The 17,601-nt window shown below is 45.7% G+C and overlaps 1 protein-coding gene across 1 annotated transcript in view; it reads right to left on the bottom strand.

Annotated features, from left to right (window-relative positions):
- Nucleotides 1–957: 957 nt before the first annotated feature.
- The window catches only part of SLC2A9 (solute carrier family 2 member 9), a 150,622-nt gene continuing 133,978 nt past the window's right edge, over nt 958–17,601 (bottom strand). Inside the window, exon 12 of the mRNA XM_074321361.2 lies at nt 958–2,556. Coding sequence (XP_074177462.2) covers nt 2,530–2,556 — 27 coding nt within the window. The 3' untranslated portion in view covers nt 958–2,529. The remainder of the gene's footprint in view (nt 2,557–17,601) is intronic.

The raw sequence follows: 17,601 nt of genomic DNA, 5'->3' as shown, positions 1-17,601 counted from the left end.
CCAGTCTTGGGTGCTGCAATTGAGTGAGTAACTAGGTGTTTACACAGCGAGTCCCATGGTGGGGGTGGTCCTCACATTTTAGGCTGATCAAAGGCCTGCAGGGCTGCAAGCTCAGCCGGAAGTGTGATCATCACACAACACACCTGAATGCAGCTTGAATGTTCTTTTATAACCCGTGAAGTGGGTCCACAATGCCCCCCCCCCCAGAGCTCACAAACACCTGGTGAGGTCCTCCCAGCCTCCCTGTTAAAGAGAAGAGACAGGTGACCTGGGGAGAGGTCCAGAGACTCACTCAAGATCACCTGGCCAGAGAACTTGCACTGAATTTGACAGTGACCTTCATTCCTGTGCCTTGTCCACCATACTGGGCACAGAAGGAACGTGTGACAACAGGTGAGCAGAGAGCACGTCCTTTAACTTTGCATCTCACTCTTCTTACCCTATTCCTGGTGGCTCTGTGTGATAACAGGAGTGACCTGTCCCCAACGTTGCGGAACTTCAGTGGCCTGGGTGGTAAGACAGGACATGGAAACTGACAAAAACACCCTTTGTCTTGAGGGAACAGCTGGGGCTCTGCAGGCATGTCTACCTCTCTGAGGTCTTGTACGCGGCCTCTCCAGCGCGCTGGCTTCAGGGTGGGTGGGCTTCCTACACAGTGGCTCGGAGCTCGCAGTTGTGTGTCGTGGGATGGAGAGGGCCAGGCGGACGCTGGACCTCCTCAATGACCTGGCTTCCAGTAACCACAGAAGCGAGTCTCTGAGGCTAGACCTTGTTCAAGGAAAGGTCATTAGACTTTACCTCTTGATGAGAAGAGTGTCAAGGAATTTGCAGAAGAGCTGTTTTACATTTTATATTTTATTTAAAAAAAATTATCCTGACAATTTCAGACTTACAGAAAAGTTGCAAAATATTACAAAAGAATTCCTAAATACCCTTGATCCCGGTCCCCCACACATTATTTTACGATGTTACTTGCTTTGTTCCCTCCCCACCTCTTTTCCGAACCATTTGGACCATTTAAGACATGATGCTCCTTTATCCCTGAAAAATTCAGAGCACATTTCCTAAAGCAAGAAATTTTCTTATCTAATCTACAGACCGTAGTCAAATTTCATGACGATGTCCTTTATAACAAAATAATCCCTGACCATGTGTCGCATTTGGTTGTTATATCTCTTTAGACCGTCTTTATTCTGCAATAGTTCCTCCCCGTCTCTCATGACGTTGACTTTTGTGAAGGACACCCAGCCAGGCACCAGGCACCATGTCCCTTAACCTGGGTTTGTCCGGTGCTTCCTCCTGAGGAGATGCTGACATGCCCTTCAGGCAGGGATACCACACATGTGATGCTGACTTCCTTTGAGAGCGTTGTACCAGGGGGCGCGGGCTGGCAAGGAACCCATTCCTAGCAATGCTCATTTTGATCATGGGAGTGTCCACCAGAAAGTTACGATTTTACTCTGTGTAATTAATAAGAGTCCTTTGGAGAGATACATTGAGGCTATGAAAATATCCTATTATTCCTCAGACGTTCTCCCATGGGTTTTAACATCTATTGATGATTGTTCTCCGAATCAATTATCATTGTGGTGGCCAAATGGTGTTTTTAAAAAAGAAAACAAAAATTTCGTCATCTTTTTATTGTTGGTTTTTTTACTGAGGAAGGGTATTTATTTATTCACAGCAGTGCAGACTCTTGGATTCCTAATTTTTCAATCAGTTAATAATCCTTTACTCCCCATATTTATTATGATGTCTAAATTGTGCCAGATTTGGCCAGTGGGAGTCCTTTCACATGGGCTCCTGTGTCGTTTTGATATTCTCTCATTTTTCTTTGAGCAGTTTGCTGGGATATTCTTTGCATAAGACTCATCCTGGATATTCCCTGCCTAAGCCCTGGAACCAGCCATTTTCCCAAGGAATGTTGATTCCTTTTAGTAGAGAATGGCATGTAGAAATCTGGATCTGGGCAATAGGGTGTTATTGCTACTGAGGTGACATTGCTTCCAGCCCCTCAGAAAGGACAGAGGGAAAAGAGGTCTATGTACAAGTATAGACACATATATTCTTCACATGGGCATATGCACATAGCCATAAGCAAATACATCTATGTCTATGCCTAATGTTGTACATATATTAAGTCCCATGGGTTCATTCTGATACTTTATGGACATATTTTAAAATAATTACACCTGGTTCAAATCCCGATTCCCTTAATTTTTTAGTTCATGAGACCCGGAAGTGAAATGGAATTAAGTTACTTGCCAAGTTTTTTTCCCCCATGTTAAAATGGGAGTAATAACTATACTTACCTTGTAGTTTATTGGCAGATGTGTAGTTTTTTGGCAGTTTATTGGTAGATATGACGCACGTGGAGTATGTAGGGTCATGCACACAGTGAGAGTTTGAAAACGATCAGCTCTGCGATCGTGTCTCTAAGACCCAAGAGCACAGGGCAGGACTTCTCTGTATCCCTGTAGCACAGGAACCAAGAGCTCAGGGGCCATGATCCAGGAAGAGGCGGATGAATCAACAGCAAACCAGACTTGGCCACACCTGGAACAGGAAGAAACAGGACAAGATGTCAAGCTTGATAAAGAGATAAAAGGTTGGGAGCAGGGGAAGGTAAGAGAGAATGTTCTTGAGGTCATGTGGAACCTTCTGGAACTCTAGACCAATTTGAGGAGGACATAAGGGAACATGAGTACCCCCCCACACACACTCACAAGTGGGGACAGAGCCGTTGGACTTTTTGCTTTGACGCTGTTAGTGGGGTGCCATCTGACACCACAGTGTGCGGCCTGGGCATACATGTGTCCCACTGGTTGGATACTCACACAATGCTGGGCACAGGGCATGCATTTACAACATTGTTTTCTATTCTCTTCTAAGACCGTCCCTGCTCTCAAAGCTCTCACGGTACTGGGGGAGCTGGCACTCTGCAGTGTCTTCCACAGAAGCAAGGTGACAGCCAGCATCATTCGTCGACCCCACACTTTGGGCCAGATGCCCTTTATTCGTCTCCTCACGCCATCATTGCAACACTCTTGGGAAATAGGCACCATTATCTTCATTTGAAAGACGAGGAAAAGGGAAGCTCAGAGAGGTTTAATGATTTGTGTAAGTGACAGAGGTGGGGTTTGCCGACAGGGCTGTGCCCGGAGAAGGCCTCCCACAGACTGAGGCAGAGTGTACCTCCCGAGGAGTCCCCCTTTGGGGCCTTCCACAACTCTTTGGAGGATTCACACAGAGGGTCACCCCTTTATATATTTTGCCCCATGGGTCTCCTCTGAGCTAAACATCTTGGGGTCTGAAACCACTTCTCATCAGGTCTGGTTGTAAATTCTCTCCCAATTTTGGCCCCTCTTCTGTGCTCTTCCAATGCCCTTTAACAAGGGGCCATTGTACCTCAGTTGTCTACATGGGTTGGGGTCCACTCAGCACAGAGGGGACCCTATCTTTCCATACCCCTGATAACTTCCAGAGCTGGGAAAGCATGTCTCATCTGGCTTGTCAGGGATAGAAAATACGTCCCAGTTCATGTGTCAACTTGGATTCACCGCTAGTGGCAAGCCAAAGGCCTGTGATGAGAAAGACTGAAGCTGCATCCCAGCCAACGGAAATGAGGGGCCTGACTGGTGAATGATGTCCACCATGGGCTCGGGCGGTGGAGGACGTGAGAGAAGTTCTAAGCGTTTCCCGTTCTGCGTCTGCCAGCAGTCCTCCATTCTTTCTACCTTGTAGCACCACTTGAGGATTAAACTATGAATGTCTGAGACTCACTCCAAACTAGGTGAATCAGAATTTCTGAGGGATAAGGCCTAAGCTTTGATATTTAAAAAAATTTTAAACATCTTTGAATGTGTAGCCACAACTGAGAAACACCACTGAGCTGCACTATCATTAGCGGCATGTGTCAAATTGATCTGCTCTGATTCCTAAAGTTATGCTTTTACTACAACAGTCAGTGGGCTCTTCTTAGCAATGGTTCTGTTTGCTTGGAGTGTCAATTTCCACCTTTTCACTTTGAGTCTATTCTTGTCCTTGTAGCTGAGATGTGTCTCTTGGAGACAGCATATGGTTGGGTTTAATTTTTTGATCCAATCTGCTACTCTGTGCCTTTTTATTGGTGAGTTCAGTCCATTTACATTTAGGGTGATTATTGATATGTGAGGATTTCCTGTCATTCTAGCTTTAGTTTTCTGGTAAGGCTGTGTCTCCATTGCTTCTTTGCCTTTTTGTTGTTGTCTATTATTTCTGTGTGGTGGTATTCTATGATGTTTCCCTCTGTTTCTTCTTTTATTACAGTATATATTTCAGTTCTGTATTTTTTTTGAGTGGTTACCCTTAAGTTTATGTAAAAGAAAGTTTGATATTTAGAGTATTCCATTTTCTTCAGCACGCTTACTTTCTCCATTCCCATATTCCGGTTCAGGCCTTTACTCTCCCCCTTTTTATGTTTTGGTTGCCACAAATTGTCCCTGTTGATGGTGCAGGGAGTCCTTTTTGGAGTTATTGTTGTTCGATTAGTTGTAAATTCCCGGGGAGCTTTACAGAGGCTCACCTCACGCCGCCATTTTGACCAACAGTGTATCAGCAATGGTTATAGCTAACAGTACTCTAGACCTCTTATTAGCTTGCATCTTTCTTCAACATTCTGCCACATAAATGAATTTGAATGGCTAGTCTTTGTGGAAGATGATCTAAATATTTAAGCAAACTCAAACCTTACTGCAGGTGCCGCTGGAAAGTTCTCATTGATCGGGAACCCAGGGGGTCTTTTTACTGAAGGGAAAGTGATCGAGTGGGCCAAGCTGTAATATTTTGACTCTGATTCTCAGATTCCTCATTGATAAAATGGAATGCGGAAAATGAGGCGTACATAGTGCCTAATGAGTGTTTGTTGAATGAATGAATCAGTGGAATACAAAATCAAAATACTTGTGTTAACCATCTAGGGAAAGAGGGAAAGGGGTAGCAGTTGTCCTTTGCCACACCACTGTGGGTCAGGTGTATGGGGCAGATGACCTGTCTCTTTGGTCTCACAGATCCATGCATGGAGAGAAAAATGCTCTGCGAGCTCTGTGCAAAAAATTGTTCCCAAGGAGTTTCCTCCAACCCTGGGTCTGATTTGATGAGACTCTGGACTTGAGCTGATATGGAAGTGAGAGGAGAGACAAGTGTACTTTGCATGTAGGAGGGTTATGAATCATTGGGGTCAGAAGGCAGACTGGCCGGCAGCCTCTACGATGGCCTCCGATGACCGTCGCCGACTGGTAGTCACCCCTGTGTAATGGCCTCCACTTGAGTGTGGGCTAAAACAAATGGTTTGCTTCTAATGAACAGAATATGGCCAAAGTGATGGATGCCACCTCTGAGATTAGGGGACAAAAGGACCGTTATTTCGATCTTGCCCTCTCTCTGGTTCTGATGGAAGCCAGCTGCAAGGCTGTGAGCTGGCCTGTGGACAGGGCTAAAGAAACCGAGCGAGGCCTCTGGCCAACAGGCAGCAAGGACCCGAGGCCGCGTGAATGAACTGGGAAGTGGAGCCTCCCTTGGTTGAGCCTTCCCATGAGGCTGCAGCCCAGGCCGACCTCTGCCTGCAGCCTGTGAGAGACCTGGAGCCAGAAGACCCAGGGAAGCACTGCCTGGGCTCCTGACCCACAGAAACAGTAAAGTAATAAAGACTTGCTGTTTTCAGCTGCTAAGGGTTCAGCTAATTTGTTACTGAGTGATAGATGATTAATATAGAAGAAAAGGAGGGGAAGCACGGTGCATCTTTTGTTGGAGGGCGGGTCGGGGGGAGGATGCCTGTTGTTAGACACCCATTTCCAAAGGAGATCATGAGTGCAAAAAAAGTCATGTGGTTTTTTTCATGTAAAAGACGTAGATGGCGTTTATGCTTTCCCCACCATATCTCCTGGGAGATTGTTTAGTGGTTTTTGTTTTAAATATAGATGATCAGGAATTTTTAGGACCCTGATTAAATCTGATTGAAGGAAGTGTGGAGAATGGTAATTTACAACTGACAACTGTTAGCTATTTGCGGGGCAAAACAACATTTCAAAGGCCTGTGTTTTATTTGTTTTTTGGTAGTTCATGAAAGAGCAGTCCTTTCTGTGCAACGTGGCAGGAAGCCATTTTCAAAGAAGAGCTGATGGGGCAGAGAGGACTTCAAAAATGAGTTGAAAACAAACTCAGAGGCTCTGGGACTCCATTACTGCAAGCTCCTCCTTTAGGGAGAGAGGCTGTTAAACGAAAATCAATAATTTAAGCAACTTCTGGCAAAATGATTTGGACATTTCGGGCAACACAGAAAGAGCATCAGATCAGGAAGCAAGAAATTTGGGTTCGAGTCCCAGTTATGTGATTTTAAGTAAATGATTCAACATCTCTGAGTGAGAGTCCCTCACCTCTAATAATAAAAACCATCATGATTACATTACAAGATTATTATTAATGTAAAAAAATACTTATTTCCTAGAATTTACCCCATACCAGATGGCACACTTGGACTTGTGCCCAGGGGTCTCATTGATCATGTAGGGGTTCAGAATGAGTCACCCCAAGAGGTGCCTCGGTGGCATGTGGATTCTTGTGGGCTAAGGCAACAGAGACCCTGTGGGCTCACAAGAAACTTCTGCCATCCTCACCAACCCCTTAACTACCCAGAAGAACTTGAATTATGGGACTTGCCCATAATAAAGATGGTCAGAGATAACCTTTTTTTGACCTAGCTCTACAGCAGGGCAAACTAGGAATTACTGAACACCTGTTCTTCTTATCACCTGAGAATGACCTTCCTCCCCTCTGAAGCCCCAGGGTGCCTCATCCTTAGTTCAGAATGTCATACATGCCGCATTGTCCCTTTCTGTCTCTGAAACTCTCATGTATGTGGGGTTCCCATAAGTATGTATGTGTCATGCACGGTACCATGTGGGGTCTCTGGTCCCGCTCCCCACAAGAGAACGCAGGACATGGTGAGGCCAAAAAGGAACACCCACGGAGCCATAGATAGGGGAGCCATACCATTATAGTTTCACAGGAAACAGGATCAACATGACCTGCAACCTGCCATCCACTTCTCTGCCAACCAACCCCACTTGCTAACTGCAATCTGCCCTGCTAACTGCAATCCACGCTTGCTAGTTCAGCCACCATCTTCTTGCTAGCCCCATTTTCTGCTAGCGTAGCCACGGCAGTTATATTAGTGGCCAATGGCTCACTGGTTACAGCTGACGGCCAACTAGTCACAGCTGATGGCCATCCAATCACAATTGATGGCCATTTACTACCTGAGCCAGCACCTCTCCATGTGAGGCCGAGAGCCTGGAAAGTGCACTCCTGGCTCTGTCCCCACCGTACGTAACTAAATTTGGTTATTTTCTCTTGTTAATCTGTCTTATGAGACAAGGTGAAAGAACCTAGAGGAGTAAAAGAAAGTTTCTTCCTGTCCCATAATCCTTAATAGCAGCTTGCTGTGGTCTGAATGTTTGTGTCCCCTTAAACTTTATATGTTGAAATCCTCACCCCCAAGAGATCCGAGAGAGTTCCTGTCCCTTTGCCACGTGAGGTTACAGCTACAGCAAAAAGACGGCTGCCTTGGACACGCTGAATCGCCAAACACCAAATCACCAGCACCTTGACCTTGGACTTCCCAGCCTCCAGAGCTGTGAGAAATAAATTTCTCTTGTTTATAAGCCACCTCCCCTGTGGTATTTTGTTGTAGCCGCTCAAATGGACTAAGACACAGCCCTATGAGTAGGTCCGTCCGTCCCCGTTGTACAGCTGATGATGCTGAGGTTCAGAGAGGTTGTGCTCCTTGCTCAGGTAACACAGCTAAGAACTGATGAGATGGGAATTCAAACCCAAGCCTGTCTGACTTGACACTATCCCACACGGTAAGAATGTGATGATAGCAAAAGCAAACCAAACCTAACCCACAAGTTCCAAAGATGTATCGGTTGCCTATTCTGTGCCCCTGTGCTAGGAACCCAGAATTAAAGATGGACTAGCATCATGGTCTCTGCTTCCATGGACCTGATATATTCTCTGGACCTCTCAGAGGTCTGGGAGGAAAGGGAGTCTGGTGGTGGTGGGACGGGGTGGGGGGTTGATGCTCTTGGTTTAGCTTTGGAATCAAGTTTAAGGTGCATATGGGCCATCCAGGTAGGTGTATGGGGTGAGGACCAGAGCAGAGGTCTAGATCTGGGATCACCACCATCAAAGATAATGGCCAACACCGATTGCTTCATTTGTGACAGACATTGAGCCAATGGGCTTCCCGGGTATCAGCCCGTTCAATCTCACAATGATACTGTGACATAGCTGCTAACGATTCACAGCTCAATCTAGCTCAAGTGCCAATGTCTCTTCTGTTTGGAATCACTTTCAGTCTCTTAAGAGCTCCCCGGCGCCTTTGGTTTGCTCCATTTGAGTTCTTCTGGCCTCAGTGTGTGTCAGAAATTTTCTCACAGGGAGCCTGAAAGCATTTTTGTGATGGTTGGGTTGGGGGACCCTCAGAAAAATACCTTTGCATGCTATTCCGAGGGACTAAAGCCTTCATTCCTGATCAGAAAGGCAGCAGGAAAGGATTTGCCCCCGGAAATGTTAAGGGGTGCACTGACCTGGTCCCAGCACAGGCCTCCCAGCTCCCGTCCTGTTTCCCTATACAAGTCAATGCCGCGTTCATGCTCTCTGGCCACAAAGGGCCTCAGGGGCACCAGGAGGGGCAGCACCCTGAGCAGGAGTCATGATGGCAGTGATTTATTGGGGGCTTGCTACATGCATGGGCTCCATGCTAAATGTTTTCTAAACATGAACTCATTTAATGTTCACAGGAAATCCAGTCATTTGCAAACAACAAGATTGAGGAATGGAGAGGTTCAGTGACTTGCCCAAGGTCACACAGCGAGCGTGGCAGATGTGAGATTCAGACCCACGTAGGAAGACTCCGAAGCCCACTCTCCCCACTGCACACCTGCTGCTGTGCTTATGGGGCCCGTGCTCCTGTGGGGGAGGGGAAACCCCCCCTTCTCCTCTTGGTTGCTACGGCTGGTCAAATAGTTAACAGAAGGCAGATCACTAGGAAAAAATTCCAATTTAATGCGTGTGCACAGGCAATTTGCATAAGCATGGAGAATTACAAAGGTGAAATGAGGTGTATATTTTCCAAAAGTAAAATGAGGTGCATGTGTCATTCTGGGCGAAGGAGAAGGAAGGAAGGCAATTCACGGGAGCTGAAAAGAGTTAATGTTTAGTGAAAAAGAAATGTTTGCCGGCCATTTAGCCACCATGAGTCACAGGGAACTTTGGTCAAATGGGCCTTGCCATGTTCCTCCCTGTCTGCCACGCCTGGTTCAGATTAAACTACAGCTCCTTCCTGGAACAGACTTTCTATCTTATATTCTTTTAGGCAGTTAGGGAGAGGGCAAAGGTTCTTCTTGAGAGTTCTAGGCCTTAACAAGTACCAGCTTAAAATAATCAATATTCCACAAAGGTGTATTTGGGGTGGCAAACTCTGTTCACACCCACTCCCTTAGGCCTGAGTCCTGGGGGCCAAGGGCCGACCCTCAAATAGCGCATCCTGGTACACCAGTCCCTGTCTCTTCTCATCTTTTCCCTTCCCTTCCTTTCCTTTCCCTTCCCTTCTCTTCTTTTTTTCCTACCCCCTCCCTCTCCCCTCCCCTCTCCCCCTCCCTCTCCCCTCCCCTCTCCCCCTCCCCTCCCCTCCTCTCTGCTTTCCTCTTTTCTTTTCTTCTTTGCTCAGCCCTCACAGCAATCCTTTGAGGTCACTAAGAGCATTTTCTGACCTTAATAACACTGTCATCTGTAGCTGTTGCTCAGACCGGTCCCATCTCCACAGCTGGGCTTGGCCCGTGGTTCTCATGAACACAGGGTGCCCAGTTCACTTGGAGGCAGGAAGTGAAAAGGAATTGCACGAATGGGGCAACAATGGGAAGCAGACCCCTCTAGGAAAGAGGCATGTGGACTTCCATCCACGTGGTGTGCATGCGACCAGGCAGCACTGGCACCCACCCGACCCTCCCTCTGTGATGTGTTGACCAGCTCTGGGTGCCAGGCTGGCAGGGGTAGCAGGATACAGGCTGCCCAGAGTGGGGGGGGGGACTGGCTGACTCCAGTAACACAAAGTTGGAAGCCCTGGGTGCCAGCAGAGAGGTGCGAGATAGTGTAGAGGGAGTTCAGACAGGGTGAGTTCCTGTCTGCCTGGGGCACCAGGAACTACTGCGAAGCTAAGGTGGCCGTGTAACGCTCTGTGATAAACATCGGGCTGCATACATGTTTTCAAATTAGAGTTTTGGATTTCTCTGGATAGTTACCGAGGAGTGGAATTGCTGGGTCATAAGGTAGTTCCATTTTCAGTTTTTTGAGATACCTCCACACTGTTTTCCATAGTGGCTGCAATGTGGATAAGGGGGAAGGTGAGGGGATTAGAAGCACAATCAGTAACCACAAGATGGCCACGGGGATACAAAAGTCAATTTGGGGGATGTAATAAATGATGTTGTAAAGATTTTGTGGGGTATCCGATGGACACAGGTCTTATTAGGGAGACCACCTCAGGGATGATGTAGATGCCTGATCACTGCACTGTACACCTGAAGCTGAGGCTGAAATATATATATATATATATACACAAGAAGCGGAGCACAGCATTAGAAATAGAGACAGTGGAAATGTAATGGCTGTGTGCGATGTCAGAGGGGTAGTGGATGGGGGAGGGGAGTTGTCACTGTGTGAGGGATATAAATGATAAATGTCTATTACATTGTTTTGTACACCTGAAACTAAAAAAATTGTAAAAAAAAGAAAAAAGCTCTGTGGTATGAGAACAGGTGAAGAGGGGAGGGGCAAAGAGGGGGCAAAAGGAACAGCATGAGCAAATGAGCACAGGTGACAGGTACTTTGTCCTTCCATTTGAAACTGAAGATGCTTTGACTCTGGAAACATTTTAACCATAATATAACAACATCAATAGATTTTTCCCTAGCAAGTATTTTCTAGAGTAAAATGGACTGAGCCAATTAAATGCATTGATTATTATTTCATCAACGTCTTCTGCCACTGTGTTTTCTGTTTTGGGGGGGAGTGAATTATTTTTAGCCAGGTCCCATTGAAATTTGTGATGGCCAGTTTTATTTTTTATTGATGATTTTTATCAGTGATCAACATTATGATCAGAGTAAAAACTGATAATTTGGATGTTTCATTGAGCGGAGCCGTGAGAAATTTGTGAGCCAAGCTCCTCAGCTATCTCAGGCTCGGTGTATGGTCCCGGGTGAGCCGTAAGCCCACTAGGTCGGTTCTTTCAGACACCACCCGTCAGGCTGAGTGTTGTGTGCTCCTTGTGTGTACTCTGGCTGGAGCAAAGAGAAACACTGGGGCCAAAACAATGGGAATGAAACACTCACGGTCAAGGCGGTGAGGTCAAAAAATGTGGGCTTTTTTTAGGCTCAAGGGTCTGCAGAGAGGACAGCACAATGCGTGTCTAGGGGACTCACACTGCCCGGGGCATCTGACACCAGTGGGCAGAAGCATGCTTGGGTCTTCCTAGCAGCCCAGAACCAAACACTCCCGATTTCCTTGTCATGACTAAGAGTTCTTTTAATCCAGGTAGATGGTGTCATAGAGTGGATAGAAGCAGAAGATTGACGTTTGAATTTTGCCTCCGCTACTCACTAGCTACGTCCCCCTGGGCAAGTCTCTTTGCTCTCTGACCCTTTGCTTTTATATCTGAAACATGGAGATAATATCTATCTCATGGGACTCTAGCACAGCTCTTGGCACTTAGTACGTGTAACATAGACTGAGTCTTTTAGGAATGAATTACCTAGTTGCAGAGTAAGCACTATGGAAATGTAAATCTTCCTTCCTTCCTCCTCTTTCTCCTCCATTCTCTGAAAATCTATCCTTTTGATGAGGTTTAGAACACACTACCCCAAAATATGGGGCGTTGGCATATTGCCTATCTTAAGCGGAAGGACGTTGGGAAAATAGCAGAAGTAGTTAAGGTCACTCTGACCTCCCCCAACCCTTCTCCCCTGAAAGCAGGAGATAAATGTCCCATGTGAAAGGTCTCCTCCCTATGCTACGAGGAAGAGAGATACCCTTATCACCAGAGACTGAATTTGGGGCTGGGAAGGCTGTATGAACAAGTCTTGTTACCATTTTCACCATTTACAACCCCAAGCTCAAATCCCTTTCTTGTCACATCGAAGCCTCAGAGTTCTGAAGCGCTATCCTTTCACACAGGAAACTGTGTGCCTCTGAGCCTTTGCACATGCTGTTCCCTCTGTCAGGCATGCTCTTCCACCCAGAAAGCTGGTGGACTCCGTTTTACTTCCAGCTTGAGTGTTCTCTCTTCTGTGAAGCCCTTCCCCAAGCTGCCCACCCAGATGGCCAGTCCATTCCTTGTTCTCATGCCACCACCTGACTAATACATCTTGTTTATTCCTTGTGCCAGGCAGGGCTTTTTCAGCTTCGGGTGTCAACCAAAACTCACCTCAGACGTGTGTTAGCGTAAGCGTGACTTATTGGCTTTTGTAACTGCAAAGACCAGGGTATGACCGAATCTAGCGGCTCAAAGATGTCTCCTTTCACTCCTTCTGTCTCTCTTTCCTCTTCTTCTCTTCCTCCTCCATCATCTTTCATCCCCTAGGGCAGCCCATTGGAGGTCCGGGTAACTGACCCCAGCTTTATCCTGCAGCTCCACTCCTTGTCTCTTGACCTGAGTCGATGGTTTCCCTCTGGTTCGGAAACTCTGACCTCTGGGTCTCTGTGGCCCTGGAGGCACAGAGACAGAAAGGAAGCCAGTCTGGCTGGAATGTGAGGCGCCTGAATGGAGCGAAGTGTAGGGCGGCGGTGGAAGCTGGAGCTAGTGGGCTCCGAATGCCAGCTCGAGTGGTCTGGGCTGTGTTCTGTAGTGGGTCTGGGGGCGCCACTGCGGGTGCCATCAGCATTCTACTGTAGGCAGACAAGTCGAGCAGGGTGTGTAGGGGACGGAACAGAAGAGTCAGGATTATGGCGATGGGAGACTGTCCCACTAGCCAGTTTTATTTTGTGAAGGGAGGTCACGAAGCACAGGCGACTGAGTTTTAGGATGGAGAACACAGAAAGGAGAGGTGGTACGGAGGGCATGGCTGCAGACACAAGCCCTGGTTACTGTGGCAGGCTGAGTAATGGGCTCTGAGGAGGTTCCCATCCCGAGTCCCAGAGCCTGTGAAGGTTACCTTATATGGCAAAAGGGTGAACATCCCCTTAATGGCAAACATGTGATTCAGTGAAGGATCCTGAGATAGGGAACTTCTCCCAAAGTATCCAGATGGGCCCAATGTCATCGTCAAGGCTGAGCTAGCATCTGCTGGCTAACTCCTGACACCCTGTACTGTGCTTCTTTCTGAGCTGCACGCTGACCCTTTCGTGTGACTGGCACAGCCTTGCCCGTGGTTTGGCTGGAGGGTTACTTCTCTGGTCCTTATAGATCTATTCTCAAGCTTTGCTTTGCCTGAGCACTTCAGAGTCTAGTGTTATAAACCAAATAATAATACATATGAGACCTCAGAAAGAAATCATAATAAATCACTTAGATGAGTGTGGCCCTTGCAGGTTGGTTCACTCCAATTTGCACACTTCTTTGGAGAGATGTTTCGTGCCTTGAGCCCAGCTCAGCGAATCCAAGTTCACATCGGCTTCCAGCCTGCACTGTGCCTCCCTCACGCCTCCCTCACCACCTCCCCGCATTGTGTCAAAGTATTTTTAGCCAGAGTAGCAGCAATTAAAAAATCTATCTACACCAGCTTTCCTTTGAATGACCTTTCTTTTAAATGATATACACATGCACCTTAACTGGTCTGCCTCGCTCTGCCTCACGTCCTTCTTCTCCTTTCAATCCTGCCAGACAATGTGGATCAGCGACCTGGTGAGAGACTCGTCCAGATCTTTCAAGATCCCAGGCCCGTCTCCCACTAGTTCACATGCAACGTGGAAAAACGGTCACACACATTTTATGTTAAAAAGGCAGGCTATCAAAAGTGTCCACCGATGGATGGATGGATACACAAAATGTGGTCTATACATGCAAGGGACTATTATTCAGACTTTGAAAGGAAGAAAATTCTGACACATTCTACAACATGGACGAACGTGGAGAACATTATGCTCAGTGAGATAAGCCAGTCACAGAAAGACGAGTATTATATATATGCTTCCACTCATATGAGGTCCTTGGAGCCGTCAACCGCATAGAGACAGAAAATAGAATGGTGCTTGCCAGGATCTAAGGGAAGAGGGGGGTGGGGAGTTATTGTGTAATAGGGGATGTAAAGAGTATCATTTTGGGAAGACGAAAAAGTCTGGAGATGGATGGTGGTGCTGGCTGCACAACCATGAATGTATTTAATGCCACGGAACTGAAGACTTACCCATAGCTAAGATGGCAAATTTCATGTCATGTATATTTGAGCACAATAAAAAAGCAGGCCATTAAATAGTCTTCCATTACAATTCCATATAACATTTGTTGTTTTTTCCAGATTACATAAAGAACGCGTGTTCAATGACACAATTGAAAAATACAGAAAGCCTCCAAAACAAAAGTGATTCATACTTTCACCCTTCAAAATTAAGTGTAATTGACATTTTGTTGTGTATGATTTTAGTCTTATACTTCTATGTATGTTTACTTATACACACACACGCACATTTTGAAACTTTTCTCTTACACCAAAACTAGAATTTTGTACTTACACTCTGGTAGTTTTTTCCCCTTTTACTTAAAACATCATAAACAGTTCCTGTTGTTTAGATGAATTTTGTTTTCAAGTTACTTACTAATTTATTCATTCAACAAATATTTAATGGGCACCCATTTTCTGCTTAATTCGTGTCCCCTTACAAAGTTGAGAAAATGTTAGTGAACGCCTGATACCCTGACCTTGATTTTCTATTAACATTTTCCTATTCTTATTCCACTATGTATCTATCTATCCATTTATCCATCCCTCTATCCACCCATTAAGCCATCTACTTTTTGATGCATTTTAAATTGTTCTGCTCAGGTCTCAGCACATGTCCATCTAAATTCTTTGGTAAGCTTATTATTAATGAGAGTTCAGTATTTTTTACAATTTTTCTTTTGATGGAAAATTTATATGCAATGAAATGTGTGTGTGTGTGTGTGTGTGTGTGTGTGTGTGTGTGTGTGTAATAAACATATACTTGGAATATCATTATCACGTCAGAAGTCTCACATTTGTATCTTCTGAGACAATCCCCATACCACACCCCAGAGGCAACCACTGGTTTTCTTCCCAGAATAGTTTTTGTATTTCTGGAATTTCATATGAATGCAATCATTTAGTGGTTTTTAGATTTATCCACGTATCAGAAGTTTGTTCCTTTTTAATGCTGAGTAGTATTCAACAGTGTGAATAACCAGTTTGTTTTTCATTTTTGTGTTCATAGACAGTTGAGTTGTTTTCATTTTGGAGCTCTTACGAGTAAAATTGCTACGAGAATTCTTGTAAGTTTTCTTTTCTCTTGGTTTCTATGATGGTCAATCTTATGTGTCCAGTTGACTGGGCCAGGGTGTCCAGAAGTTTGGTCAAACCTGATTCTGGGTGTGTCTGTGAGGACGTTTGTGGATGAGATGAACACGGGACTGAGTAAAACAGATGGCCCTCCCCAGTGTGCGTGGGCCTCGTCCACCTGAAGACCTGAGCAGAACAAAAAGACCGAGTAAGAGGGAACCTCTCCTGCCAGACTGTTAAGCTGAAGCATCGGTTTTCTTCAGCCTTTGGACTTGAACTGAAACAAAGGCTCTTCCTGGGTCTCCTGCCTGTCTCCAGCTTGCTGACCTCAGATTTGGGGACTTTTCAGCCTCCACAGTCACATGAACCCGTTTTTTATAACAAATTTCTTTTCATATATATATATGTGCCTATATATATGAAAAGAAGATACATATGTGTGTGTGTATATATATATATAAATATATATATATATGTATATATGTATATATGTATATATGTATATATGTATATATATATTCTGTAAGCAAGATGAGAAGATATCCATATATATAAAGGTTTATATATAAAATATATCTAGCTATCATCAATGTATTATGAATTTACCTATCAATCTATTCTATCTATAAGCTACTTACCTGTCTTCTTACTATTATCTATCTATCTATCTATCTATCTATCTATCTATCTATCTATCCATCTGTCATCTTCTATCTATCTTGCTCACAGGAAACCCGTGTTTTCAATTTGTACCCACAGTCCCCAGAGTTCCAGCAAGGAGCAGGGACCCAATAAAAGTGTGAGGAATGAATGAAAGGCCGGATCACTAGAGGCTGCTGAGGCCACAGGAAGGAGAGCAGCTGAGATGTACTTCGGTCCCCATCCCTTCTCTGGTCCTTTGGGAGGACTTTAGCCAGGATGGGTGTGCACTCAAGCGCCAGAGTCTGTCTGGGCTGCAGGCACAGTGGGGAGTCATTGGAGCTGCCTTGGGTATCTCAGTAAACCGGCCGGGAGAGGCCCTTGTCTTTTATCTTCTGAGAAGTAACCTAGGTGGTTCCTGTGTTCTAGCTGCTGGCTTTAGCCATTAGCCCAAATACTCCACTGATGCAAAGAACCCAGCCCAGACAAACTGAAGTGGCAATTTCCCAATAAGCCTAGATCATTTGCAGGTCACGAACTCTCACGGCCACGTATCCCAACACCCACTACAGTCAGGGCCTGCTGAGAAGCCTATTTTCTTCGTGGGTTGTTATAACCAAGCCATGGTGGGGATCATTATGTGAAAGGACTGTTCCTCAGCCTCTCTCAGAGTTGTCAATCTCCCCATCTTATGCAAAGCTCTGGCTGCAGTAATCAGACTTAACGGACGGGCGTGTGGATTGGAAAGTGCTAAAGACCAGGAGTCTTGTTACTCTTATCCTAAGATGCAAAGAACCCAGAGATCAAGGATGCCGTGTAGTCTAACCATCCCATGTCACAGACGGAAACCTTACGCATCAAGAAGTTAAATTAATTGTTGAAGTCAGATAGTTATGAGAAGGGCCAGGACTTGGAAACTTGAGTGCCCAGCGCTAATTCAGGCATAATCCCTTATAAGATGTGTGATTTGGGGCTAGTTACTAGTGTTTGGGGGCCTGAATTGTCCTATCTGCATAGTGGGGAGACGAATACCTATTGTCTGTGATGATTAGAGGTAAAGTGTGTAAGTAGCTGGCCTCTGGTAAAGGCTACAATGATGCCACAGCAGAAGAGTGTGTCAGAATTACTGTCCTCTCCCCATCATCCGCGTTTCATCAACAAGCTTAAAGCTGTTGTACAACAGACTTCCGTTCCCTGGCTCAGTGTGACTCATTGTCACTTTTCATGGGTATGGAATACGCAGGATTACGGGGGAGTTCTTGTTCCTCTAGACAGACAGAAAATGCCAGCAGAAGCGGGTGAGGTAGAGTTGAGGGAAAGAGATAACTCACCCCACGATCTCCATGTGTAGGGTAGATGTTGAGGAGAATTTGCCTTCATTGGTTGGTGTGAGCTTTTGTCTATTAGCTTTTAT

Source organism: Rhinolophus sinicus, chromosome 1 (assembly GCF_057876585.1).
Source record: "Rhinolophus sinicus isolate RSI-liver-muscle chromosome 1, RSI-T2T, whole genome shotgun sequence".
Classification (NCBI taxonomy): Eukaryota; Metazoa; Chordata; class Mammalia; order Chiroptera; family Rhinolophidae; genus Rhinolophus; species Rhinolophus sinicus.
The sequence above is the reverse complement of the archived record's forward strand: the minus strand, read 5'-3'. Positions and strand labels throughout refer to the sequence as shown.